The 27,620-nt window shown below is 41.2% G+C and overlaps 2 protein-coding genes across 2 annotated transcripts in view; both read left to right on the top strand.

The window, feature by feature from the left end:
* C3H4orf36 (chromosome 3 C4orf36 homolog) overlaps positions 1 to 17,687 on the top strand; it is a 55,817-nt gene extending 38,130 nt beyond the window's left edge. Inside the window, exons 5-6 of the transcript XR_008524221.1 lie at positions 16,118 to 16,236; positions 17,666 to 17,687. The gene's annotated coding sequence lies outside the window, so the exon portion shown is untranslated. The remainder of the gene's footprint in view (positions 1 to 16,117; positions 16,237 to 17,665) is intronic.
* Positions 85 to 25,801, top strand: SLC10A6 (solute carrier family 10 member 6). The gene is made up of 6 exons (XM_024246303.2): positions 85 to 730; positions 16,118 to 16,236; positions 17,666 to 17,754; positions 21,254 to 21,429; positions 23,849 to 24,006; positions 25,521 to 25,801. The coding sequence occupies exons 1-6, from the start codon at positions 354 to 356 to the stop codon at positions 25,733 to 25,735; spliced, it is 1,134 nt and encodes a 377-aa protein (XP_024102071.2). The 5' UTR covers positions 85 to 353; the 3' UTR covers positions 25,736 to 25,801.
* Positions 25,802 to 27,620: the final 1,819 nt, after the last annotated feature.

Genomic DNA, 27,620 nt, shown 5'->3' with positions numbered 1-27,620 from the left:
CATCCACCCTACTTTCCTGGGACACAATGTGATGCTGATGACATAGCCCGGTCACTCCACTTGACAACAAGTTTGTCTCATCTCACATACATATTCAGTGGTGAGTAAGAACAGAAGTGGAAAGCCTTACTTACCGCAGTTTATTATATGTTTCATGCCCGTGATAATTACTTTTATAATGCCACTTGTGAAAAAATTGATCAGATTAGGATGAATCACCTTGCTGGCCAACAGTTATTGGAATGATTCTCCACGTGTGACTTCGTTGCACTATTACAAAATGTGGCAGGATAGACCTGCCCAGCCATTGTTGCTGATGTTCATTTGTAATGTTGCCTTAAGGAGATGAGGAGATGAGAGCCAATTGTTCCAGCAGCTCAGCCTGCCCTGCCAACAGTTCAGAGGAGGAGCTGCCAGTGAGACTGCAGGTACATGGAAACCTGGAGCTCATTTTCACAGTGGTGTCCACTGTGATGATGGGGCTGCTCATGTTCTCTTTGGGATGCTCCGTGGAGATCCAGAAGCTGTGGTCGCACATCAGGAGACCCTGGGGCATTGCTGTGGGACTGCTCTGCCAGTTTGGGCTCATGCCTTTTACAGCTTATCTCCTGGCCATCAGCTTTTCTCTGAAGCCAGTCCAAGCTATTGCTGTTCTCATCATGGGCTGCTGCCCAGGGGGCACCATCTCTAACATTTTCACCTTCTGGGTTGATGGAGATATGGATCTCAGGTAAGTAACCCCAGGGAAGCTCAGCAGTCTGTCTCTTATCCTGCCTGGGGGGAATAACTGAAACTCTTGTGTTAAACACTCTTCCAATCTTTTGGTAGAGATTCTAGTGGGAAATGTTACAAATATCACAGAGACTTGTTCAGCCATGGGTGGGCTTTCCTTTCAGTGCTCAAAAGTTACTTTGCTGATCATCATTTGCTTTATTGGCTACTGTTCTGAGCAGTGGGATGTGTTTCCTGTGTGATAGTGGAGGCAGGTCTGCACCTCAACCAGTGGCCCTTCCTAAGCTTGAGCTCATTCTTACCTACACTGGCCTCTTTAGCAACTCCCAGGACTTAAGCCAAGAATCCCAAGAAGCTAACGATTGTGGTTTGGTAGCAGCCGTCGTGGTTGTGTCAGTGGCATAGTCAGAATGAGACTCCCGTAGCTCCAGTCAGTGATACCTGAGCACCTACTTTAGGAAAGAAGCACTTTAGAGGACTGGATAAAGGAGCTTTAGGGGTGTCTGATGGCCATATCCAGCTTTAAGTGCTGAGATGGCCTGTTGACTTGACTTCAGGAGCAACGCGAAGGCTCTCAGGACTAAAATTGTTCTTTCTTGTTGCTTTGCAGATGGTTAACATCATCACTAGATTCACATTCCTTCCCTTTAAGCCAGTGACCCTATTCCCAATTATGGTGTAGATAAATACCTCTGGGAGACATTAAGCCTTGTCCCTTATTTACACTTTAATGAGGATGAATTAGTCACATGCTTTTCTGGATTACATGTTTTGATGGGGGAAAAAAAGAGCATTTGAGGAAAGAGTAGAGGGATCAGCACTGGAAAAAGAGCTAAAAACAATGGTCTCTCGAGACTCTTTGCTTACTTATGAACATACCGTTTCACCTCCTGCCCTGGGGAAGAGCTGCTTATAAAGTTAAGTGTTTGTTTCATGTGTATGTCATTTAGTTGAGATTTACTTTACCATGAATGAATGAATCAGAGGTAATGACTGAGCTGGGAGTTGACATCAGTGAGAGTCAGCTGCAGGTATGTGTTTCCAGTTTCCCGCTTGTGCTGAATGTTTAGCGTATGGAACATATTTCATCTATAAATTTTAACGGGCAGAATAGGAACTAACTTTCCTATGGCAGTGTTTTTGTTTACCCACTTATGAGAGATTTGAAAAAAAAATAACTTGATGAATTTTGTGTTTTACCTTAATGGTAAAACCACTAATATACAAAGCCACTAATATACATTGCTTTTGTGTTTTACCTTAATGGTAAAAGCCACTAATATACATTGCTAATTCAAATTCAGTAAAGTTGATTATTTAACTGGGAAATGATAGATATTCTTTGCATGAAGTTCATAAATCAGAGATAAATTCCAGGACCTAAAAGTTTTTGGAAAGAAAAACGAAACTAGTATTTATTAAGTATCCCATAGGCATGGGATAGATGCTTTCATGCTTATTTTCTTCTTGGGGCTCATAATAACCTTGTAAATGGCCTTTTATTGTTCTGAATTTTACAGCTGAGAAAATTGTGATTCAGATTGGTTAAGTAGCTTGCCAAATGCTACAAACCAGTATGGCACAACTCAGATTTGAATTCACATCTGTTTTACATCCATCTGCAGTTTAGGCACATTTCCCCCATGGCATTTAGCAACACAACTAGATCTTCTGTTTTGAATAGCAGCACAAATCTTCAGTGTTCTCAAACACTTGTGTTCTGGGAAAGAGAACATTTATTACCTTAATGTCTTATTAGTCAATGTTGTCATAAAAACACCAATGAATAGGAAACCTATGAAAGATAAAGCTACTTTTACTTTCTTTTGCCAACTCTATCTTTAATTCACCTTTAACTTTGTTCAAATTATTTACCCTATCTAAGCCTTATCTCATCATTGGCAAAATGGGGTTAAATTTACCTATTTCTCACAAGACTGTATATATATGTATATATATGTACACACACTCAAACACACACACACATATATAGATAATAGTTTGGGGTGGAGTTTCACTCTTGTTGCCCAGGCTGGGTGCAATGGTGCGATCTCGGCTTGCTGCAACCTCCACCTTCTGGGTTCAAGCGATTCTCCTGCCTCAGCCTCCCGAGTAGCTGGGAATACAGGTACCCGCCACCATGCCTGGCTGATTTTTGTGTTTTTAGTAGAGATGGGGTTTCACCATGTTGGCCAGGCTGTTCTCAAACTCCTGACCTCAGGTGATCCTCTCGTCTTGGCCTCCCAAAGTTCTGGGATTACAGGTGAGAGCCACGGCACCTGGCTGACACAAGACTATATTTTATGGAGGAAATATATATTTGTGTGTGTGTGTGTGTGTGTGTGTATTCAGGGTGCCAGGCACATAGTAGTTGTGCAATAAATATTAGCTACTTTTCCTCTTTTCTTTCTAAATTTTGATTTTGAGTCTTACCAACAAAACTAAAAAAACAAGCAAAAACTAAATATTATATTTTTAGAAGCTTATAGGTACAAAAGTAATAAAATCAATTTTCAGTAGAAACTCAAATAGGTGAAAATCCAGTACGGTGTGAAACAATATCTAAGTAATTACATTTTTCATAATTGAATACCAACAAAAAATCAGTTTTAAGCAAAACTCAGTGGATCGTCATTGATAGGAGTTTTATCTGCTGTTAATGCTGGATAAAATCCAAGAGCGGTTGGCACAACATCTTCATTTGACACACGAGGAAGTGGAGATTTAGCTCCCTGCAGATGACCTTGAGCACGTTTCTCTTGCCTTCACTCCTGCTTCATGCAGTGCACTTGCAGTTCTCCATGTGTTCACCCCACACAGGCATTTCAGAATCCATTGGTTTGAACCGGTTTGTGTGTTCTGCAAATGAGATGATTGATGACACCCATCCTCTTGCAGTTGCCTGGGCTTGTCATCTTAGCCTTGCCCTATGACTACTCTCATTCTCACCATGGCCACTCAATCCACTGCCGAGCCCTGTAGCCCTTCCTCTTGCTGTGTTGCTCACAGTTCTTGCTTCCTGTTGGTCTCCACTAACACTTCCTCAGGTCAGCCCCTCACAATTTCTTTCTTGGCTAATTGTATTTTCACAACAATGAAAGTACTGTTCTCTGCACCTTTAGTCTCTCCATTACGGCTTTGCAATAAGTGGATAAGGCAGGCTCTGATACCAGATTGCCTATATTCAAATCCTGACCTTGGGCCTCTTCTCTGTAACTGGAAATCATAACATTACCCGCGTGGTACTGTGAGGAGAAAATGAACATGTTATACACACAAAGGCTTCTCAACACCTACTAAATTGGTAGAAACTACTAAGCCAGTCTACTTCTCCAGGTTCTTTTATTCCACTAGCCCCCTTAAGAACAATGGTTTTTAGTCAAAATGGGCTGCTTATAGTTCTCTGAGCATATCTCACACTCTTCCAGCTTTCTTTTGCCCATGTTGTTCCCACAGTCTGCAGTGCCAACTGACCTTATTCTGTCTCCTCCAGTCATGATGTTGTTCTTCCTTATAACTATCCTAGAAAGCAGTTGGCTGATATGTATGAAGAGCCTTAAAAATTATCCTGCCTCTGGGCTGAGTTGGGCTGATCATGGCTGGGTTCTTTTACATATTTTGGGGTTGATTAAATGTAGACTGGTCTTGGGTGGTGATATGGTTTGGCTCTGTGTCCCCACCCAATTCTCTTCTCGAATTGTAATTCCCGTGTGTCGAGGGAGGGGCCTGTAATCCCCAAGTGTCAAGGGAGGGAAGTGATCGGATCATGGGGTTGATTTCCCCTATGCTGTTCTCATGATAGTGAGTGATGGTTTTATAAGTGTTTGGAAGTTCCTCCTTTGTTCTTCTTCTCTCTCCTGCTGCCTTGTGCAGAAGGTCCTTGCTTTCCCTTCACCTTCCGCCATGTTTGTAAGTTTCCTGAGGCCTCCCCAGCCATGTGGAACTGTGAGTCAATCAAATCCCTTTCCTTTATAAATCACGCAGTCTTGGGTATTTCTTTACAGCAGTGTGAAAATGGACTAATGCAGGTGGCTTCAACCTGGACAACTGGGCTCTCTTACTACATGATCTCTCGTTTTCTATTAGACTAGCCTAGACCTGATTACATGGCAGCAGCAGGGTTCTCAGAAAGGCAAAGCAGAAAAGGTCTTTTGAAGTGTTGGCTTTAAACCAGATCCTCATCCTTCCACCACATTCCATTGGCCAGTGCAGATTGCAAGGCCAGTCCAGCTTCATGGATTAGGAAAGTCGATTTTGCCTCTTGATGGGCTGAGCTTCCAAGTCACATTACAGCGGACATGGATAAGGGAGGGGTGAAGAATAGGGGGCATTTTTTTTCCCAATATATCCTACTAGAGATGGACAGAATTCCTACCTTTGAGGGTAGGACATGAAAATTAAGATCTGGCAGTACGGTGTGGTAGTTAAGTGCTCTGGAAACAGCAAGCAGACCCATCACTTACTGACTGGATCATCTCGGCAGATTATGCACATTTTCTATGCTTCAGTTTCCTCACTTCTATTTTTTTATTTTTATTTTGATTTTTTTTGAGATGGAGTCTCGCTCTGTTGCCCAGGCTGGAGTGCAGTGGCATGATCTCGGCTCACTGCAAGCTCTGCTTCCCAGGTTCACACCATTCTCCTGCCTCAGCCTCCTGAGTAGCTGGGACTACAGGCGCCCACCACCACACCTGGCTAATTTTTTGTGTTTTTAGTAGAGATGGGGTTTCACCATGTTAGCCAGGATGGTCTTGATCTCCTGACCTCATGATCCGCCCGCCTCGGCCTCCCAAAGTGCTGGGATTACAGGCGTGAGCCACCGTGCCTGGCCAGTTTCCTCACTTCTAAAATGAGAAGCATTCCTACATCATGAGCTGTTGAGAGGATTGAATGAGTTAATATTTCTAAAGTGCTTAGAATCTCACTTGGCATAAAATATGATATGAACTATTATTATTATTATATAAGGCAGGCAAAAGAACATCGTGTCCTGGGGTCTGTGTTTTAGTCTCTGCTCAAGGAGCTGTATGCCTAACCCTAACCCTATATATAATGATATATCATAATATATATGTGTCATGTTTTATCTATTCAACCATCAATGGACAATTGAATTATTTCCACTTTTTGGCAATTGTGAATAATGCTGTTGAGTCTCAGCTTTCATTTCCCTTGAGTGTATGCTTAGGAGTGGATCTGAGGTTAAATATTAAGTATTTTGTGACCATAGGAAAAGCAAAGCAAAATATGAAGTCCAAATGTCCCCCTTCCTCTACCCTAGTTTTTCCTGAAACTACTGCCCAGAAATGTTTCTCTTGTCTGTCCCCATAATCCGAATTATGTAACTCTTCCTTATCATCTGTTTGAAAGCATTGCAATAGCTGGGCTACTTGTCTGCCTCACCTACTATGTCTGTAAGCTCCTGGAAGGCTTGCTCATCTTTGCATGAACAGTACAGCCTGGTAGTAGTAGGCACTCGGTAAACATGAGTGAATGAGTGAATGACAGTTTCTGATTGCCTGTGTGTATTACAAAAACAACCCTCAAAAGAGGTCCAGGCCAGGCGTGGTGGCTCACACCTGTAATCCCAGCACTTTGGGAGGCTGAGGTGGGCAGATCACTTGAGGTCAGGAGTTCGAGACCAGCCTGACCAACATGGCAAAACCCCATCTCTACTAAAAATACAAAATTAGCCAGGTGTGGTGATGCATGCCTGAAATCCCAGCTACTCAGGAGACTGAGGCAGGAGAAATGCTTGGACCCAGGGGGCAGAGGTTGCTGTGAGCCGAGATCACACCACTGCACTCCAGCCTGGGCAAGCGACAGAGCGAGACTCCATCTCAAAAAAAAAAAAAAAAAAGAAAGAAAGAAAGAAAAGAGGTGTCCATTTATTGATGCAACTCAGGATCAGGACAGCTCCCACTGTCTTTTCTTTTCTTTTTTTTTTTTTTTTTTTGAGACAGTGTCTTAGACTCTGTCATCAGGCTGGAGTGCAGTGGTACAATCATGGCTCACTGACGTCTTGGCCTTCTGGGGTCAAGTGATCCTCTCACCTCAGCCTCCTGAGCAGTGCAGCTGGGACTATAGGCATGCGCCATCATACCCAGCTAATTTTTTATTTTTTATTACAGAGACGAGGTCTCACTATGTTGCCCAGGCTGGTCTTGAACTCCTGGGCTCAAGCAATCCTCCCACCTAGGGCTTCCAAAGTGCTGGGATTACAGGTGTGGGCCACTACGCCTGGCCTCCCACTGTCTTTATTTGAGAACTTTTGATATATACAAGAGGTCCATTCTTCCCTAAGGATGTATTTATGTCCTCAGCTGCAGACAAAGGATTCTGACCACTGGTGGTGGTGAAGCCTGTGGAGCTCAGTGGCCAACTTTGACCTTTGAACTTTAAAGAAGTTCTTGGTCCTTCAGTAGAGAACCTGGAAATAGAACTTCGAATTGTTCAGGTCTATCGGACATGTCTTGGTGGAAAACTGAAGGTCCTTTGCATTTAAGGCTTTGGAGACAGAACTGAGACTGAATCCATGAGACTTCATGCAAGCTTCCTTGTCTCTATGTACTTTAGTTTCTTTATCTATACAATAAAAATAATACCCACACATAGAGTTATTATGTAGATGAAAAGAGAAAATGTATATAAAAGCATGAGACATAACACCTAGCACATAGTGCTCAATAAATACTCGTTATTATTGGAAGGCAGCAGGCAAGGGTAACATTTATATTGACGGATGGAAAATCGGGCCTTGAGCTCTATTGTAGGGTCAAATCTGTTGGTATGATCTTATAGCTCACTCTGTGTGCATCTGGTTAGCTGGATAATTTTTTATTTCTTTCAGTCGGAAAGCAAGTGTATAACTTTCATAGTTTTGAGAGTCAGAGTTACTGATTTTATGGGATTTTTGAAATTAAAACAATGTATGAATAACTTAATCTCCAGTTGCAAAATGTTATTGACACTGCATTTTAATGTAATGTGTATATATGTAATTTCCCTGCTTTAAGGGAGGGTTCAAGACTTACCTGTTTGTCTAGACTTGCTGAATATGTCTCATTATTTTCTGTAATAGTTTGGAGATGACGATGCTATTCTTCTTAATGCAAGTGGAATCTTGTTATATTGAAGTTAGATTTTGCCAAAAATTTTCCTATACATGAAAAGTCAAGAGATTTACTTAGCCACATCCTGTGTTTATGCTGCATTGGAATTTTGTGGCTAAAAATACAAGGCGTGACTTTCCACTGTACTCACAGGCATTCACTGTGTGCTTTTCCAGCTTTGCTGGTATTTGTACCAGCACCAGGATCACCTCTTGCCATCCTTGACCAATATCATGATCACCATGGGTTTGAAAATTGTATAAAGATGGAAGCAATCACATAGGTAATCAAGGATATAGAATCAGTCTGATATAAATCTCACTTTGCTTCCCATAATCATGAATCTTACTTTTCTGCTGTTTGAGCCAAAGCCATTCAGTAGAGAAATGTTGTGCTGGTTCTCCAGAAGTTCAAGAGTAAAGTGATGTAATATGGAATTCCATTTAGGACTTGGTAATATGGAGAGTCAAGGAATGTAGCACTATCATAGACTAAGAATTTGGAAAAAACTTTCTAAACATCCTCTTTGTGGATACAGAGGTTTGAGAGCTGTGGCAAACTGCTTTTTTTCTTTTAAATTGCCCACTAGTCAGGAAGAAGTCTTTGCTTAAAGTAAGCATTCTTAATAGGATAAAATAATTTTGGGTTTCATATGGAATAAAATATATGCAAGAACTGCTAAGACAAGTTTGAAAAGGGAAATTTATGTGGAGGTATTTGCCCTACCATATATGAGAACACTGTAATTAGTCTAGTATTTGTTCAGGAAAAAAGAAAGTTATTTATCAATGAGCTAGAATAGAATTTCCAGAAAATATTTTGTATAACTTGGACATTTAATATATGATAAAGGTGACACTTCAGTATAGTGGAAAACGGTTTATTTTAGTAGATTATATTGACACACTTGCATCTCAATATAGTAATAGAAAAAATGGATTAGTCTTATGCCTGTTACCATGCAAAATATAAATTTTAAGTGAGTTGAAAATACAAGTATAAAAGTAAAAAGTAGAAGACAATATTTGAATGCCCTTGGATCAGGGTAGGTCTTTAAGATAAGAAACTCGGAAGCGATTAAAAAAACAGCTCTGACTACATAAATGTTAATTATGGCAAGTCATAAGCAAAGTCAAAGATATATACCATGCTTGGGAAAAATACTTGTATTATTCATGGTAATATGAGCCCTAATTTTAAAAGAACTCCTACAAGTTGAGAAGAAGAAGTCTGACAAGCAAGATTGTTTAGAGAGGAGGACACAGAAGACGCCACCTGACATGAAAGAAAGCACAACCTGATAGAATCCAGAGAGTCGGCTGGGTGCAGTGGCTCATGCCTGTAATCCCAATACTTTGGGAGGCCAAGGTGGGTGGATCACCTGAGGTCCGGAGTTCGAGACCAGCTTGGCCAACATGGTAAAACCCCGTCTCTACTAAAAATTAAAAAAAAAAAATTAGCCGGGTGTGGTGGCGGGTGCCTGTAATCCCATCTACTCCAGAGGCTGGGGCAGAGAGAATTGCTTGAACCTGGGAGGCGGAGCTTGCAGTGAGTCAAGATCAGGCCACTGCACTCCAGCCTGGGTGACAGAGTGAGACTCCAACTAAAATAAATAAATAAATAAATAAAAGAGTGTAACAAGAGTGAGATCAATTTTTCAATGCTGGCATGACAATTAGAAGGGATTGATCACATCTGGAGTAGGCAAGATTGTGAAATGTAGCAATCTTTTTGGAAAGTAGTCTGAAAGTATATATTAAAACAAAAAACACAGACTTTTACATAGCATTTCCACCTTGGGAATTCACAGAAAGAAAAGAATCATTTCAAGTGAAGTATGTATGAGACTGTTTATTATAACATTATTTATAATGGCAAAAAACTAAAAGCAACTGACCTATCGTTAACGAAGTGATTGAACAAATTATGGCATATTTAGATTATGGCATATTTCGCAGTTCTTTAAAAGAATAAGTTTAAATGTATTGGTCTGAGAGGATGTCTGTGATAGATGAAGTGGGAAAAAAAGCAACCAAGTTGCAGAGTAAGGTATATTGTAAGGTTCGTTTTTTTATTTTTAGAGACGGGGCCTCCTTCTGTCCCCAAAGCTGGAGTGTTGTGGTGTGAGCATAGCTCACTGCAGCCTAAAACTCCTGAGCTCAAGCCATCCTCCTGCCTCAGCCTCCCAAGTAGCTGGGACTACAGGTGTGTACCACCACATTCAGCAAATTTTTGTACTTTTTTTTTTTTGTACAGACCAGGGTCTATGTTGCTTAGGCTGCTGTTAAACTCCTGGTGTCAAGCAATCCTCCCAATTCAGCCTCCCAAATTGCTGGAATTACAGGCATGAGGCACTGCACCTGGTCTGGTTCCTTTAAAAAGAAAAAATAATGCAAGAAAAGAGTCCTATTGATTTAACAAACAATCATGAAATAAATGGACTGCTTAAAAGAAAAATAAAGAGCAGAAGGATGTACACAAATACTGGCAAGTTATCTAAGTCTGGATTTCTGAAAGGAGCACCAATCAGCTAAATATTTGCTTCTTAAAATTTTACTTGCTTTTGTCCTGGAAGAGCATAATTTTTTTTTTTTTTTTTTTTTGTTTGAGACAGAGTCTTGCTCTGTCACCCAGGCTGGAGTGCAGTGGTATAATCTCGGCTCACTGCAACCTCCATCTCCCAGGCTCAAGCAATTCTCCTGCCTCAGCCTCCTGAGTAGCTGGGATTACAGGTGTGTGCTGCCACACCTGGCTAATTTTTGTATTTTTAGTAGAGATGGGGTTTCACCATGTTGGCCAAGCTGGTCTCCAACTCCTGACCTCGGGTAATCTGCCCGCCTTGGCCTCCCAAAGTGCTGGGATTACAGGCGTGAGCCACCATGCCCTGCTGGAAGAGCATAATTTTATAGAAAGTCTCTTTTTCCGGATTGCTACGGGGCTGTTTACCATTTGAACTAAGTATAAAGGGGTCATTTCAGTAAGATTTTTACCAATGTTCACCTGGAGATACATATGAGGGAGACAGAGAAAATATTTCCATAGCACCAGTGTGTTGACATTGGTTCATTCTTTGACTCATACATTTATTCAGTAAGTATTTAACGAGCTCTTCCAATGTGCTGCAGCATGAGACTATGCCAGGTCCCAGAGATGGAGAGGAAAATAGGACCTGGCTGTCATGCCTCTCACTCTGGCACAGATGGACAGGTACATAAGCACTTGTGTAGGGTACAGCGTGTGTATAATTCATAAGCCAAGGTCAATAAAACTGTGTCCAGAGGGCCATGGATTCAGAATCCTAGAAGCAGGATGGCTAATTTTCCTAGATATTGCCAGACACCCTCTGTGGTGTACCATTTTTTACCAGCAATGAGTGAGCGCACAGACGGAATCTTTTTAGTATCATTGAAGTAAAACAGATGCTGCTTTGTCAAGAGTATAAACATTCTTCTGGCAGAAAATGTTAAAGTGGTCATAGACATATTATTTTATAGACAGGGTAATTGGATGGAAGCAATGGTGATACATATTAGGAGGAAGAGTGACAGATGACTTGTAGACCCAATAAAGTGATGAACGACCCTCTCTGTCTATGCAGAAGATCTTGACATACGAAGGGCCTCCTCCCTCTCCTTTGTAGAGCAGGAGGGCAGTCTGCTTCTCAGTCTGTCAGTCATTTGTGCCTTGAACACAGAATGAGCACAGTGTCTATAAACAGTTTGTACGTGCTTAAACAGATTGTGTAATTTTTTCCAGCAAATTGAAAGATAAAATATTTGACTGGTCTGATGGGTATCTTCTTTCCATTTATTTTCTTTCCCCTAATTTTACTAATGCATTCTTTCACTGGTTCTATCACTCAGGTAGGTACAAAATACAGCCTTAGCTTGGGGTTTGGGAGTGAGACTGAGATGGAAAGAATAGATTTGGGATGGAAGGCACCAAAAAGTGGGGTAAGGTTGAATGGTACTAAATCTATTTCTTCAGTTCTCATCCTCCTTGATTTTTATTGGCATTTAGCCTTCATTTGGGAGCTTTCTTTTCTTAGCTTTCATGAAATATAACTTCCCAGCTCTCCACTGACTTCTTTTTTAAATTTTATTTTTAATTGACAAGTTAAATTATATGTATTTATGGTGTACAACATGATGTTTTGCTTACTTGCTTCTCAAATCCCAGCCTGCCTGCCTGCCTGCCTGCCTTCCTCCTTTCCTTCCTTCCTTCCTTCCTTTCTTCCTTCCTTCCTTCCTTCTCCTTCCTTCCTTCCTTCCCTCCTTCCTTCCTTCCTTCCTTCCTTCCTTCCTTCCTTCCTTCCTTTCTTTCTTTCTTTCTTTCTTTCTTTCTTTCTTTCTTTCTTTCTTTCTTTCTTTCTTTCTTTCTTTCTTTCTTTCTTTCTCTCTCTCTCTTTCTTTCTTTCTTTTCTTTCTTTCTTTCTTTCCTTCTCTACATGCACCATGGGCTCTTCTTCCTCTCCCTGGTTTAGAGCAAAGGAGGCTTTACAATATATAAAATATTAACTATCAGTTAATGTAACTAAGTGCTTTTCCCTAAATAAAAAATTTAGACTAAAAATATATATGGAAAATACAAAAACACAATATATTACGGCTGGGCGTGGTGGCTCACGCACTTTAGGAGGTCGAGGCGGGTGGATCACCTGACGTTAGGAGTTCGAGACAGCCTGGCCAACATGGTGAAATCCTGTCTCTACTAAAAATACAAAAATTACCTGGGTGTGGTGGTGGGCACCTGTAATCCCAGCTACTCAGGAGGCTGAGGCAGGAGAATCACTTGAACCCAGGAGGTGGAGGTTGCAGTGAGCCAAGATTGCACCACTGCACTCCAGCCTGGGTGACAGAGTGGGACTCCATTTCAAAAAACAAAACAAAAATAACCCCCAAAAAACCCGCAACAAATTACAAATGTGTGAAGCAGTAACTTAGTTCATATAATGTAATAACAATATAGTAATTGTCTTAGTCCATTTTGTGCTGCTATACAGGATACTTGAGACTGGTTAATGTATAGAGAAGAGAAATTATTCCCTTACATTCTGGAGGCTGGGAAGTCTAAGATCAAGGTGCTGGCATCTATTGTCTGGTGAGGGCCTTCTTGCTCCTCATGTGGTGGAAGAGAGAAGGGCAAAAAGGAACAAACTTCCTTGGTGGAGTCCTCTTAAAATGGCATTAATTCATTCATGAAGGTGGATTCATCATGACCTAAACACCTCCCAGAAAGCTCCACCTCTCAATACTGTTGTATTAGGGATTTGATTTCCAACCTGTGAATTTTGGAGGACACATTCAGACCATAGCAGTAATCACGATACACAGTTTTTGAGGACTTCAAACCAAGTACTCTTCCCCCTCCATCACAGACATTATGTACTTAAAAGTTCTTAAGATCTGTTGCACTTAAAATGTGTTAGCCTTTTTAGTTAGAAAAAACCTCAATAATAACAGAGATAAACAAACCAGCTTTCCAGTAGAAATCATTCTGGATTTATTGAACAAAGACCACAACTTCCTTCGATGGTCTCAGTTGTTTTCCTGGTAAAGCTATGTAGCATGGCTGTTGGTTTTGATTTGGTTCGTCGGGCTCACAAACCCACATTTCACTTTCCAGGGTGGCCTGAGACAACCCCAATAATGACACAGATAAACAGACTAATTGTCTTTAGAAATCTTTCCAGGTTTGTTCACCAAAGACTGGATGTCCCACTATCACCTTACTTAACACAACCCCTCTAACTGATGCTAAATGACTCAGCTTTTTTGTATATCACACCATCATTTTGAAGCCTAGAAATCTTACTTTGTACTCTAACTCATCATTCTACTTCAATCTCAAATCTCAGTCCCTTCCTTCTCTCTCTTTCTTTTCTCTTTCTTTCTCTTTCTTTCTTTCTTTCTTTCTTTCTTTCTTTCTTTCTTTCTTTCTTTCTTTCTTTCTTTCTTTCTTTCTCTCTTCTCCTGTTTTTTCTTTTCTTCTTTTCTTTCATCTTTTCGTCTTTCTGTCTTTCTTTTTTTTTGAGATGGAGTTTCACTTTGTTGCCCAGGCTGGAGTGCAGTGGCATGATCGTGGCTCACTGCAACCTCCGCCTCCTGGGTCCAAGTGATTCTCCTGCCTTAGCCTACCAAGTAGCTGGGATTATAGGCACCTGCCACCACACCCGGCTAATTTCTGTATTGTTAGTAGAGACGGGATTTCACCATGTTGGCCAGGCTGGTCTCGAACTTCTGACCTCAGGTGATCTGCCCGCCTTGGCCTCCCAAAGTGCTGGGATTACAGGCATGAGCCACCATGCTTGGCCCAATCGCAGTTTCTAATCATAGGATCACACAATATCAGGATTGGAACAGAATTCTTAATTCAGCCTAGCATCTCACATCAGTTCCCTTTCTCTGTGGTTCTGTTCCCTCCCTTGCCCTAACCAACCTGGTCTGTCTGCAGGTCAGCGACTGTGGTGGTCACTGCCCTATCCAATGGGGAGCTTATGGCATGTGGTGTTTGGGTGACTTCTTCCTGACAGATATTTATTAACACTTCATACTGGGCAGGCGTTTAGTCAGCTTTGTGGCATTCTAACTTGCTGATATGATTTGGGTGTTTGTCCTCTCCGCATCTCATGTTGAAATGTGATTCCAGTATTGGAGGTGGGGCCTGGTGGGAGGCTATTGGATCATGGGGTGGATCTTTCATGAATGGTTAATGCCATCTCCTTGGTGATAAGTGAGTTCTTGCTTAGTTAGTTCACATGAGATCTGGTTGTTTAAAAGTCTGAGACCTCCCCTTTCTCACTCTCCCTTGCTCCCCCTCTGGCCATGTGAGATGGCTGCTCCCCCTTCCCCTTCGCCTTCTGCCATGATTGTGAACTTCCTGAGGTCCTCACCAGGAGCAGATGCTGGAACCATGCTTGTACAGCCTGCAGAACTATGAATCTCCTTTATAAATTACCCAGCCTCAAGTATTTCTTTATGGCCTTGCAAACAGCCTAATACACTTCCAATCCCCTTGGTACCAGAACTAGATATCACAAGAAAAGAAAACTGCAGATCAATATTTCTTATGAATATACATGTAAAAATTTTCAATAAAAATACTATCACACTGAATCTAGCAACACAAAGGATTATACACCATGACCAAATATGATTTATTTCAAAATGCAAGGTTGATTCAATATACAGAAAAATCAATGTGATACACTATATTAATAGAATAAGGACATGAAAAGAATGAAGCTGTGATATATGTTAAAACATGGATAAACCTTGTCTTAGCTCATTTGTGCTGCCATGAAGGAATACCTGAGGGTAGGTAATTTCTAAATAAAACAGGTTTATTTGGCTCATGGGTCTGCAGGCTGTACACAAGAAGCAAAGTGCCAGCATCTGCGTCTGGTGAGGGCCTCATGAAGACCCCACCCATGGTGGAAGGGGAAGAGGAGCAGGCATCACGTGGTAAGAGAGGGGAGGGAGGTGTCAGACTGTTTTTAACAACTAGAGCTCATAAGAACTGAGTGAGAACTCAGTGAATCCCAGGAGAATGGCACCAACCTGTTCATGAGGGATCTGCCCCTGTGACCGAAATATTTCCCACTTGCCCTCGCCTCCAATGTTGGGAATCAAATTTCAACATGAGAGTTGGAGAGGACAAACAGCCAAACTATTATCAAACGTTGAAAATGTTATGCTAAGGGAAAGAAGCTAGACACAGAAAAAAGGCTACATGTATGATTCTGTTGATATGAAATGTCCAGAACAGGTAATCCTATAAAGACGGAAAGTAGATTTGTGCTTGCTAAGGGCTAGGGGAAGGAGGGACTGGGGAGTGACTGCTAATGGGGATGGGGTTTGTTTCTGGGGTGATGAAACTATCCTGGAAATGGTGCTATTATTGCATAATGTTGTGGCTATACTAAAAACTGCTGAATTGTATAATTTAAAATGATGAATTTTATGCCTTGTGGATTATACTTCAATAAAAAAGAACTAGATAAGAAAATAATTCTATAGTGCCTAGCAGAATTTTAAGGCAAGTAGATAGTAAAATAAATATGAGGTAATTGATGGATGACAAGAACTACTGGAAATCTCTTTGTAGACCACAAATATAGCCATCGTTTGTGAAATAACAGGAGAGAAATGAGCTCCAAGGAGCTTAGTCCATGTAATCTCTAGGAAATTGTGTCCTAGGAGTTGCTTTTGGTAAAGACTAAATTCTTCACGTCCAATGCTCCCTCCTAAGCATTGTATTAATTTTACTTTCAGCATCAGTATGACAACCTGTTCCACCGTGGCGGCCCTGGGAATGATGCCACTCTGCATTTATCTCTACACCTCGTCCTGGAGTCTTCAGCAGAATCTCACCATTCCTTATCAGAACATAGGTCTGTATGGGCCTGGGAAATGGAGGACTAACAGTAATGGTGATGACACTAATAATAGCTGTTCTTAATTACATAACTCTTTATGCAGGGATTTTTTTTGTAGTACTTAATTTAATCCCTTAAAGAACCCTACAGTATAGATTCTGTTACCAGTTCAATCTCCTAGGTCTTCAGGCTTCAAGAGGTTTAGTAACTTGATCAAGATTATGCAGCTGGTAAATACAGAACTGGAGTTCTAACCTGGGAATCTGACTACAAAGTGCAAACTTTCACCCCTATAAGAGCGCACTGTTGAAAAAAAAAAGAAAGCCAGATAATTTACTTTGAAAAAGCAAGAATCAAACCCTTATATAATTAGACTATAAAGCAATTGGACTCTTTATGCTCCAAGGTTTAACTGGATCTAGTGGCTCTAATTAGACCTTCTTGTGACTTCACCTTTCGCATTGCCTGCGAAACTTGACTTTTTCTTGGATGTTGAACGTAAATAATTCTTACTGATTATGAAAACTCATCTACATGTCATAGTCTCACCCATATCTCTTTCATTACCTCCTCTTCTGAATATTATTTCTCATGAAAGTCTGCCATTTTCCTAAAGATCTCTGTGGGTTTACCAAGCTTAGAAGAGAAATGTGGTGAAATGATCTGCCTTTTCTAGTGTGGTCAGTTTTTGGAAAAGTGATAGGCACTATGATTTTTTTTTTTTTTTTTTTTTTGAGACAGAGTTTTGCTCTGTCACTCAGGCTGGAGTGCAGTGGTGCGATCTCGGCTCACTGCAACTTCTGCCTTCTCCTGCCTCAGCCTCTCGAGTAGCTGGGACTACAGGTGCACACCACCACACCCAGCTAATTTTTTTTGTATTTTAGTAGAGACAGGGTTTCACCGTGTTGCCCAGGCTGGTCTCAAACTCCTGAGCTCAGGCAGTCCACCCACCTTGGCCTCCGAAAGTGCTAGGATTACAGGCGTGAGCCACCGTGCCTGGACAACACTATGATTCTTAAGACTCTCAGTGTCAATCTGGTGTCTCAGGTAAACAGCTTGAAGGCTTACAACCCATGGCCCATAGTTCAAAACCATGAATGAACCCACTTCCTCACAATAGCGGGAGCCCACTGAATCTGTAAAATTTGAGGGAAACCTTAATTTAGAAACCATGATTTTATGTGCAACTTTTTTTCTGATCAGTAAGTTATTTAATATATTCTGCTTTGATAATATGTTCTGAAAGGCACTCACAAGACGCAAAATGTTATGAGCAGATTATATAACTTTGGAGCCAATATTGTAGGCATTTATCCAGATTTGGGAAGTGGCATGGGAAAATGTCAGTTTAAAGCTGTTATCTAATTGAAATAGAAGTTGTTGGGAAGTACTGTGCAGTCAGGGTGAGAGAGAAAACCTTCTGATGGATTTTTCTTCTCTTTAGGAATTACCCTTGTGTGCCTGACCATTCCTGTGGCCTTTGGTGTCTATGTGAATTACAGATGGCCAAAACAATCCAAAATCATTCTCAAGGTGAGCAACTTCATGGCCACTGTTGGCACATCCTCAGACTCAGGGGCCTGAAAGACAGAAGTGAGCAGTGGCTGGGACAAGTGAGCTTGATGAGTACAGCCCCACACCCAGAAATTCTCCTTACACGTCCTGCGGTTTGGGATCTAGGGATCATATTTCCTCCACCCTGTAAGCCTTGCTTTGCCACTCCCATAGTTCTGTACCCTGAGGCTTATGACGCCCTGGAAAATAAGCAACTATTGATTTAGTGTCAGGAAAGCTAAAGCCTGTGTGGGATAGAAGAGCCCAGGCCCATCCATAAACAAGGCTTCACACAGGTGCTCTTGAGGCAGAAGCTGTTCCAGTGAGCATAAAAGGGAGCCCTAGTGTTTAGTGATATGGCTGGTTTGTTGGAAGAGTAGGAGGAAGGGCTGTCTTGCAGAAGCATTCCTGGGGGCATTGCCAAAGCTGTCATTTGTACACATGAGCAAGGGCTGCTGACTACATGAATGAGACCGTTTAAATGAAATCATCCAGAAAGCACTGAGGAGTCTAGCTATGGAATGATGGTGACTAGAACTTTCTACCTCCTCTTGTCTTTGCAGTCTTGCCCTTTGTCTGCTGGAGAAACAAGCAAATGTCTTTGTTAAACGGCTTTTAAAAATAATTCAAGAGGCCAGGTGCAGTGGCTCACATCTGTAATCCCAGAACTTTGGCAGGCTGAGGTGGGAAGATTGCTTGAGGCTGGGAGGTCGAGGCTACAGTGAGCCATGATCGTGCCATTGCACTTGAGCCTGGATCACAGAGTGAGACCCCATCTCTAAAAAACAAAACAAAACAACAAAACGTAAAGAGGAGGCATTCTTAATGATGTGACTCTCCTAGGGTGCTTTCCATTTTTTTTCTGATTATGTATTACTTTAGCAGATAGAAGGTTATAATATTTGTGGCTTTCATGCAGATTTAAAAAATGTTTCAGTTATATTTTACATTTATAAAGATATAAACATTTGGGGTTATTTAGAGTTTCAAGTAGTAAATCTCAGTTAATTTTGTTTTGTGGTTTATGGTTTGGCTTGGTTTAAGCTTTTGCCGTTTGGCTCTACCTCACAGAACATTGCCACTCTATATGCCTGCGCTAATGGACACTGTTTTCCCAGTTATGCACAAGGCCAAACAATTCCCACCATTCCTTCAGTGTGATGGAGAATGAGAGGAGAGGACTTGCCAAGCAGAAAATCAGCTGGGCACAGAGAGCTGGAGGATGGCTTAGTATAGTACATTTGTATTGCATATGGATGACTTTAACATCAATAGTGCACACTTGATTTTCACTCTCCTTTTTTAGCTGTACTCATGGAATAAAGTCCCATCTTTTCCAGATTTATTTTTAAAAATTAATTAAGTTTTTGAGATAGGGTCTCGCTCTGTCACTCAGGCTGGAGTGCAATGACACAATCATAGCTCACTGCAACCTTGATCTCCTAGGCTCAAATGATGCTCCCATCTCAAGCTCTGAGGTAGCTAGCACTACAGGAATGCACCATCCTGCCCTGCTAATAAAAAGAAATTTTTTTTAGAGATGGAGTCTTGCTATGTTGCCCAGGCTGGTTTGCAACTCCTGGCCTCAAGGGATCCTCCTGCCTTGGCCTCCCAAAGTGTTGGGATCACAGGCATGAGCCACTGTGCCTGGCCCCTTTTCCACATTTATTATTGTTATTTCAGTAGGAGAAAATTTCCAGTGTGGTAGTTATGATTTTGTTTACAAAACAAGAGGAGGGAAATGATCATGGAAACTTCTTGCTTTTCAAGTACTCTATCTTTGATTATTTTTCTTAAAAGGGCATTTAACAACAATAACACAACAAAAATAATGATTTTGGAGTTTCCAGCTCCTCTATCAGTCCATCAGTTTCAATGGAGAAACCAGATACATTTTTTTACATGTCAGTTTTATTTTCTGTAAAGAGCAGATTTAAAACTCTTTTCTTTTGGGTATTTCATAGGATTTATGGGAAAACATTTAATAATATGCATAAATATTCTAGACTACCTTAGTAAAAAAGAAGAAAAACTAGGCTAATGTAATCATTATTTTAGTATATCTTCATTCCCTATTCTTAGTTCCATTTTAATTTTAGATCTGACACATTTTCTGAACAAACTTAAGTGTTCCTCATTTGCTCTTGGTGGATATTAAACTTTGAAATCTTTGGTAGAGAGAGGAAGAGGGGATGTTACATTCAGAGGCTTTCTTTCTTTCATTTTTTTTTTTTAAACGGAGTCTTTCTCTGTCACCTAGGCTGGAGTGCAGTGGCGCAATCTTGGCTCACTGCAACCTCCACCTCCCGGGTTCAAGTAATTCTCCTGCCTCAGCCTCTTGAATAGCTGGGATTACAGGCATGTGTCACCACGCCTGGCTAATTTTTGTATTTTTTTAGTAGAGACAGGATTTTGCCATGTTGGCTGGGATGGTCTTGAACTCCTGACCTCAGGTGATCCGCCCACCTCGGCCTCCCAAAGTTCTGGGATTACATACATGAGCCACCGTGCCTGGCCAAGAGGCTTTCTTGTCTTAGCATCTTTTTCTTAGGCAGGGGTCTAGTCTGTCTCTGTATTTGAACAGTAAAAATGACTCCCAGAACACACTTATGGTATATTGGGTCATTCTGTTTGTTTGTTGTCTTCTCTAGTTTCCTACGACCACCTTCTTCACATCCTGAATCATTTCAAATCAAGGTTGACACTGTAACTGGGGTACACAGTGTGCTGTCTACGTGATATGAACAGGAGCTTGCCAAGATCCTGATTTTCCCAAAATACCCTAGGCTATGCTTCCTTCCTATTTTATCTAAATCTCAAACTATTCAAAATTTTGTTATTGTTGGCTTTTGTTTCTGTTCTTGTTAAACAACAAAAGTAAGAGACAGTATCCATTTGGGAGAGGATAAAGGTCTCCATCAGTATTTCTCATGTGATCATGAGTATTAGCTCAGATTGTCCAATGAAGAATGGATAAATTTTATTTGGAGGGGAGAAGGACAGGGATCAAAGCAGCAGGCAGCTGCTGGTGGTTGAAGGGGTGGTGGGAGGGGAGGCAGATGGTCAGGCAGGGCAGACGTCAGACTGGAGGTCACAAGCAGAGGGTCATAGAGGTGTGTGCAGGGGTGTTGGAAGCTCTTTGTCAGATTCCATTCATTTTACACTTTTGTTCTACCCACAATAGAACTCTACTACCCAATCCTTTTGGCGAAATCTTCTACTTGAAGAGAAAGGTAGATATGCTAAAACAAGACTTAGATTTGTGTCAAACTCCACCAGTTTCTAGCATAGGCAAGTTACTTGACCACTTTGGAACTCAGCTTTCTCCTCTACAAAATGAAATTGTATTCAGTCGTCTCTAAGTCACTTCTTTGTTCTAAAATTTCTAGATCCCAAGCATTTTACAACCTTGATGGACTTTGTATCATAGAGCAAAAAACCCTGAGTTTATATGCACTTATTTTATTGTTTGCTTCAGATTGGGGCCATTGTTGGTAGGGTCCTCCTTCTGGTGGTTGCAGTTGCTGGTGTGGTCCTGGCGAAAGGATCTTGGAATTCAGACATCAACCTTCTGACTATCAGTTTCATCTTTCCTTTGATTGGCCATGTTACGGGTTTTCTGCTGGCACTTTTTACCCACCAGTCTTGGCAAAGGTACAGTTAAACTATCCATAAACTTTTTCTGAGGAAGGTAAATTTAACACACTGCCACTGGTAGGCTTTGCTGCCTGTGTCAGGAGACATGAAGACTTTTGACTTACATAGTGGAATGGACAGGATAACTAAGCATAAAAGAGGGTCATTCATGGCAATTCATGGAAAATATTGTGGTAATTCTTTATGTAAATTAAAGCAAAGGCCAAATTGATAGGAAGAGATAAATTTAAGTTAAAAAAGAATAGAAAATGACATGTATTTGATTCCCACTTTGTAGAAGAAAGCAAAAAGAATTCTGTGCATCAAAAAATACTGGAAGAAATACACCATATGGTAACAATGTTTAATTTTGAGTAGCGAGATTAAGGATAATTTTAGTTCTTTAGTATTTCCTTGGTATATTTTTGAAGCTTTTCAATAAGTATGTACTACTTTTAAAAGCAGAAAAAAATTATTACAGAAGAGTAAACTATGCAGTTGAATTCCAAAGGTGAAAGTTGGGAATTTTTAATTGGCTTTATGCTACTTCCAATCCACTTGGGGAACATTTAGGGTTGTACTAAGCGCCTGGTAAAGCTTTACCCCATCTATCTCATTTACTTCTTACTACAAGCTTGAGAAGTAGATCCTATCACTACCCTCATTCTACTGATGAGCAGACCCTTCAGAGAAATTAAGTGACTTGACTAAGTTCATAGAGCTAGAAAATTGTGGAGTTAGGATTTGGACCTGGGTTTGTTTCCAAATTTAACAATTGGGAACACAGTCTGTTGAGTGGTTGAAATGCAATTGGTTCTGGACAGAAAGTACTCCTATGGCAAGATGTAGTCCACAATCCCATCTTTTTCATACCTGATAGCCTGACAAAGGCCAGGACTGAGATTTGGCTCATGAATGGTGCAGGTGTGAGTTCCAGCTTTGTAGCTTAATCATTATCGAGTTTTTGACAAAAGTCTCAAAGAAGTGAGGGTGGTTTGAGGCAAGTGTAGCAAGCAATAGAGTAAGTAGAAATAAAGTATGAACACAGAGCTTGCCCTGTACCATTGACAGCATTTCCCCACCCCCCCATTACACACCCTTGTTACCTCCCCATTCCAGTCCAGCTTGCACATAGGTGCTTGTTTGTTTTCTGAAACACCTCTTTTATCTCCTCACTTCCACATATAAAACTCTGCAGACTCCCTTTATAAATTGGAGACGTGAAACTGCTTAACTCAGCCCTCAACATCCTGCCCAGGTCTTCCCTCTATTCCTTCCTTTGTCTTTTCAAATAAGATTTACTTCATTTTTTGCAACCAGAAAACCAATAAAATATAGAAAAGTAGAAAGCAAAAAGAAAAATTATTACCAAACTCTTTCACCGAAGACAATCATTTTAGGTATTTGGTCTTTATTTAGGGTTTTTGTGTTTATTTATTTATTTATTTATTTATTTATTTATTTATTGAGACCTCTGTTGCCCAGGCTGGAGTGCAACCTCTGCCTCCTGGGTTCAAGTGATTCTCGTGCCTCAGCCTCCCAAGTAGCTGGGATTACAGAAGCGTGTGCCACCACGCCAGGCTAGTTTTTGTATTTTTGGTAGTGACAGGGTTTTACCATGTTGGCCAGGCTGGTCTTGAACTCCTGACCTCAGGTGATCCACTCACCTTGGTCTCCCAAAGTGCTGAGATTACAGGCGTGAGCCACTGTGCCTGACCTTGTTTATTTGTTTTTAAGTGTGGGTTAGTTTATATTGTTTCATATGTCTTTTAAAAATATATATACGTTTTTCTTTTTGTAGAGACAGGGTCTTACTCTGTTGCCCATGGTGGTCTTGAATTCCTGGCTCGAGCAATCTTCCCGCTTCTGCCTCTCAGTGCTGGGATTCCAGGCATGAGCCACCATGTCCTGCATCATGTCTCTAACTCAACCTTCCAGTCTCATCTCCTCCGGTCCTCTCCTCTCTGCAGATTGGCTTACAGTATATGCAATGCCTGCTGAACAGGCCACACTCACACCTTTCCCTGGAACTTTAATTTTTATAATAATTCCCCCCCATCAAAAGCTTCTTCTATTTTTTTCCATCCTTTAATCTCACTCCTCTGTGAAGCCTTCTCTAACCCCTTCTGCCATTTTCTAAATTTCTACATCTGCGTGGCCTTTGGCCATACTTTGTCTTGTGTTGTTGCTGAACCTCTCCTGTGTGTTTATCTTGTCTTTTTACTCAGATGCCTAGGGCAGGGTTTGCAAAACCTCACTCCACCGTGCCTCTCAGAAGACCACCTGCAGAGCAGGCACTCAGCAAATAACTATGGAATGAGTACACATTTTCAGTGGCCTGAGGTCGTAGCTTCTAATTGTTATGATGCATATGAGAAAATATTAGAATAGTTCTTATTGCTAGTGCGTTACTCTTGAAACATTTTCTTTTCGGTAGGTGCAGGACAATTTCCTTAGAAACTGGAGCTCAGAATATTCAGATGTGCATCACCATGCTCCAGTTATCTTTCACTGCTGAGCACTTGGTCCAGATGTTGAGTTTCCCACTGGCCTATGGACTCTTCCAGCTGATAGATGGATTTCTTATTGTTGCAGGTGGGTGAACACCCACTGGGTAGGAAATAACCGATGGGAAATTGTTCACCCCAACTTACCGACTTTTTTTTCGATCCAAACTTGCATGTGCTGCCCCTGTGATACACTTTTTGAAAGCCTGACATTTCTGGGGACGATAAGGCGCATAGACAGGATAGTTTGGCGCACAAGTGGGAGTTTCACAGAAAAATATAAAAAGCCATCTGAAAATGAGCTTATAATTATGAACAAATATACTTCACAAAAGTGAATCCACTATCAGAACTTAGACTTCGTAACTTGTTAAGACAAGATCTCTATGAGCAATCATTGAGCTCCAAAGTGGCATTTGCTGCACTTAAGCGTTGATTTATTAGGTCTCATTAAAAGCCTTGAGGTCTCCCAAATGCCAAGTTATTTCAATGTTTCTGTGACTAAGACTCATGCTGAATGGCTGTGAAATGTTTTTCAAATATGAAATATTACACATATACAAATATTGAAATATATATGTGTATGCACATGTGATTGCAGCCAAATATACATTACTTTGGAGTCTTTCATTATGTTTGTTCACAGAGGGTAAATTTAAAAATATATATAATGCAAGAACAGAAAACCAAATACCTCACTTATAAGTGGGAGCTAAACATTGGGTGCTCATGGACATAAAGATGGCAACAATAGACACTGGGGACTACTAGAAGAGGGAGGGAGGGGGTGAAGGTTGAAAAACAAACTGTTGGGTACTGTGCTCACTACCTGGGTGATAAGGTCATTTATTTCCCAAACTTCAGCATCACACAATATACCCAGGAAACAAACATGCACATGAATCTAAAAGTTGAAAAAGAAAAAATATATATATGTTCACATACACATATATATTTTAATCTTAGGCCATGGTAAATTTTTGCTGCTGTTAGGGAATTGGGTCTGAGTAAGACTCAATGGTTACTGATAGAACTGATTATATACTGATTGCTGATTGTTATTATTATACACTGATCACAGATATAACAATCAATATAACAATATAAGGAATACCTGGGGCTTAATTTCCCCAACAGATAAGAGAAATCCTATTAGAGTCAAACTCTTGGTCTCAGACCCAAGTTTTCTTTCCTTCTCATGGAGAGACTGAAGGAAGCATCATTTCTGGCTCATTCCCAGCTCTCGCCCAGAACCCAGGAGAGTGTCCTACTCCTAGTAAGCACTCGCAGTATTTGCCAGCTGACTAACTGAATGAGTGAATGAATGAATGAATGACTGAATGAATATATGAGTGTGTAAGCTGTCAGCAACCTGATGAATGAGCCTCAATCACAAATGGTTCATCCAGACAAAAGAGCCATTCTGATACACCAAATCCTTCTGTTCCATAGCTTTCTCTCTTCCCCCCTTCTTTTCCCTGGGTGTTTATACATACATGATGCCACCCAAACAAACACCTGAAGGACTGACAAGTGTACAGTGTCACCAAATTAGACTCTTTGTTAAAGTGATTGTTAATACTTGTATGTTTTAACACCTAGCATATCAGACATACAAGAGGAGATTGAAGAACAAACATGGAAAAAAGAACTCAGGTTGTACAGAAGTCTGCCATACGAGGAAATCGACTTCTTCCAGAGAGACTAATGCCTTCTTGGAGGTGAATGAAGAAGGTGCCATCACTCCTGGGCCACCAGGGCCAATGGATTGCCACAGGGCTCTCGAGCCAGTTGGCCACATCACTTCATGTGAATAGCAGGGACTTGCTGGCTGGACTGGCCCCTTTCTTTTTCGGTGGCCAGTAAAGACAGTGTGCAGCTGACACATGAATCTTGTTGGTAGGGCCAGTGTGAATATTTAAGTGTTCAATGTTAGAATATTTATATTTTCATGTGGATTGTGAATTGTGATGGAATCACTTTTGGAGATTCCCATTTCAGGGAGTTTCTTCTGGGGGTTAACATAACGTATCAATGAGCTGCCTTGTATGTTCTTGTCTTCCCATGCAGCAAATCGTACCTGGCAGTAGGTAAAATCCTTCATTAGGGGAACTTATCCTTATGTTGTGGATTTTTTTTTTTTTTTGAGACAGAGTCTTGCTCTGTTGCCCAGGCTGGAGTGCAGTGGCACAATCTCGGCTCACCGCAACCTCTGCCTCCTGGGTTCAAGTGATTCCCTTGCCTCAGCCTCCCAAGTAGCTGGGATTACAGTTGCGTGCCACCATGCCCAGCTAATATTTTGTATCTTAGTAGAGATGGGGTTTCACCATGTTGGCCAGTCTGGTTTCGAACTCCTGGTCTCAAGTGATCTGCCCGCCTCAGCCTCCCAAAGTGCTGGGATTACAGGCGTGAGCCACTGTGCCCAGCCATGTTGTGGATTTTAATTGAACAAGAGTTAGAACTCTAAGTAGAGGAGATGTCACCTCATACTGCAGGGTGACGCAGACCTATGTGACTTCTTGACTCTGGGCAGGTCCTCAGGTGCACTGAGAGGAGAACAAATAGCTCTTATAATAAATGGGGCAGTTTTCTCAAATGATCATTATTTTTAAGAAATTGAAAATCATTTTGATTATAGATGTAACACAAGCTTGGAAAGAATTTAAAACACACATAAGGTTAAAAATGGAATGCCCTGTATTTTCACTCTCTAAAGATAGACACATATGGTTGGGCACAGTGGCTCATGCCTGTAATTCCAGCACTTTGGGAGGCTGAGGTGGGCGGATCACCTGAGGTCAGGAGTTCAAGACCAGTCTGGCCAACATGGTGAAACCCCATCTCTCCTAAAAATACAAAAATTAGCCAGGCATGGTGGCATGCACCTGTAATCCCAGCTACTTGGGAGGCTGTGGCAGAAGAATCACTTGAACCCAGGAGGCAGAGGTTGCAGTGAGCTGAGATCACGCCACTGCGCTCCAGAGTAGACTCTGGTGACAGAGTAAGACTCTGACTCAAAAAAAAAAAAAAAAAAAAAGAAAGATAAACCCATGTGTATCCTTCTGAGCTGTGTATGTAAACTGTATCATTTTAAGAACCTTGAGATCATTCCATATATTGTTTTGTAAGTCACTTGATGACACATTATGGAACATCTTTCAGTGTCAGTCTGTGTTGACCTACCTCATTCTTTAGAATAGTAGTGATGTGGAAGTATTCTATTGCGTGGAAGGACTGTAATTTATTTAACCACTCCTTATTCATGGACACTTAGATAGCTTTCAGCTTAACAGTATTACAGTGCTGTTACAAACACTTTTGCCTTTAGGTGCAAGTATTTCTGTAGACTCACTTCCCATGACTTGAATTTCCAAGCCAATCGCTCACTGAAATATATGACAGATTGCTATCTGGCAATGTTGTACAGCAGTGCCCGAGAGGGCCTGGTTTCCCACAGTCTCACCAGTGGAATGATCAGTTTTGATTGGTTAAAACATCTCATTTAAAATTTAATTTAGGCCGGGCGCAGTGGCTCACGCCTGTAATCCCAGCACTTTGGGAGGCCGAGGCGGGAGGATCACGAGGTCAGGAGATCGAGACCATCCTGGCTAACACGGTGGAACCCTGTCTCTACTAAAAATACAAGAAATTAGCTGGGCGTGGTGGCGGGCGCCTGTAGTCCCAGCTACTCTGGAGGCTGAG

The sequence above is a fragment of the Pongo abelii genome, chromosome 3, assembly GCF_028885655.2.
Source record: "Pongo abelii isolate AG06213 chromosome 3, NHGRI_mPonAbe1-v2.0_pri, whole genome shotgun sequence".
In the NCBI taxonomy this organism is placed as follows: domain Eukaryota; kingdom Metazoa; phylum Chordata; class Mammalia; order Primates; family Hominidae; genus Pongo; species Pongo abelii.
Note: the sequence above shows the minus strand (reverse complement) of the source record. Positions and strands in the feature narration are given on the sequence as shown.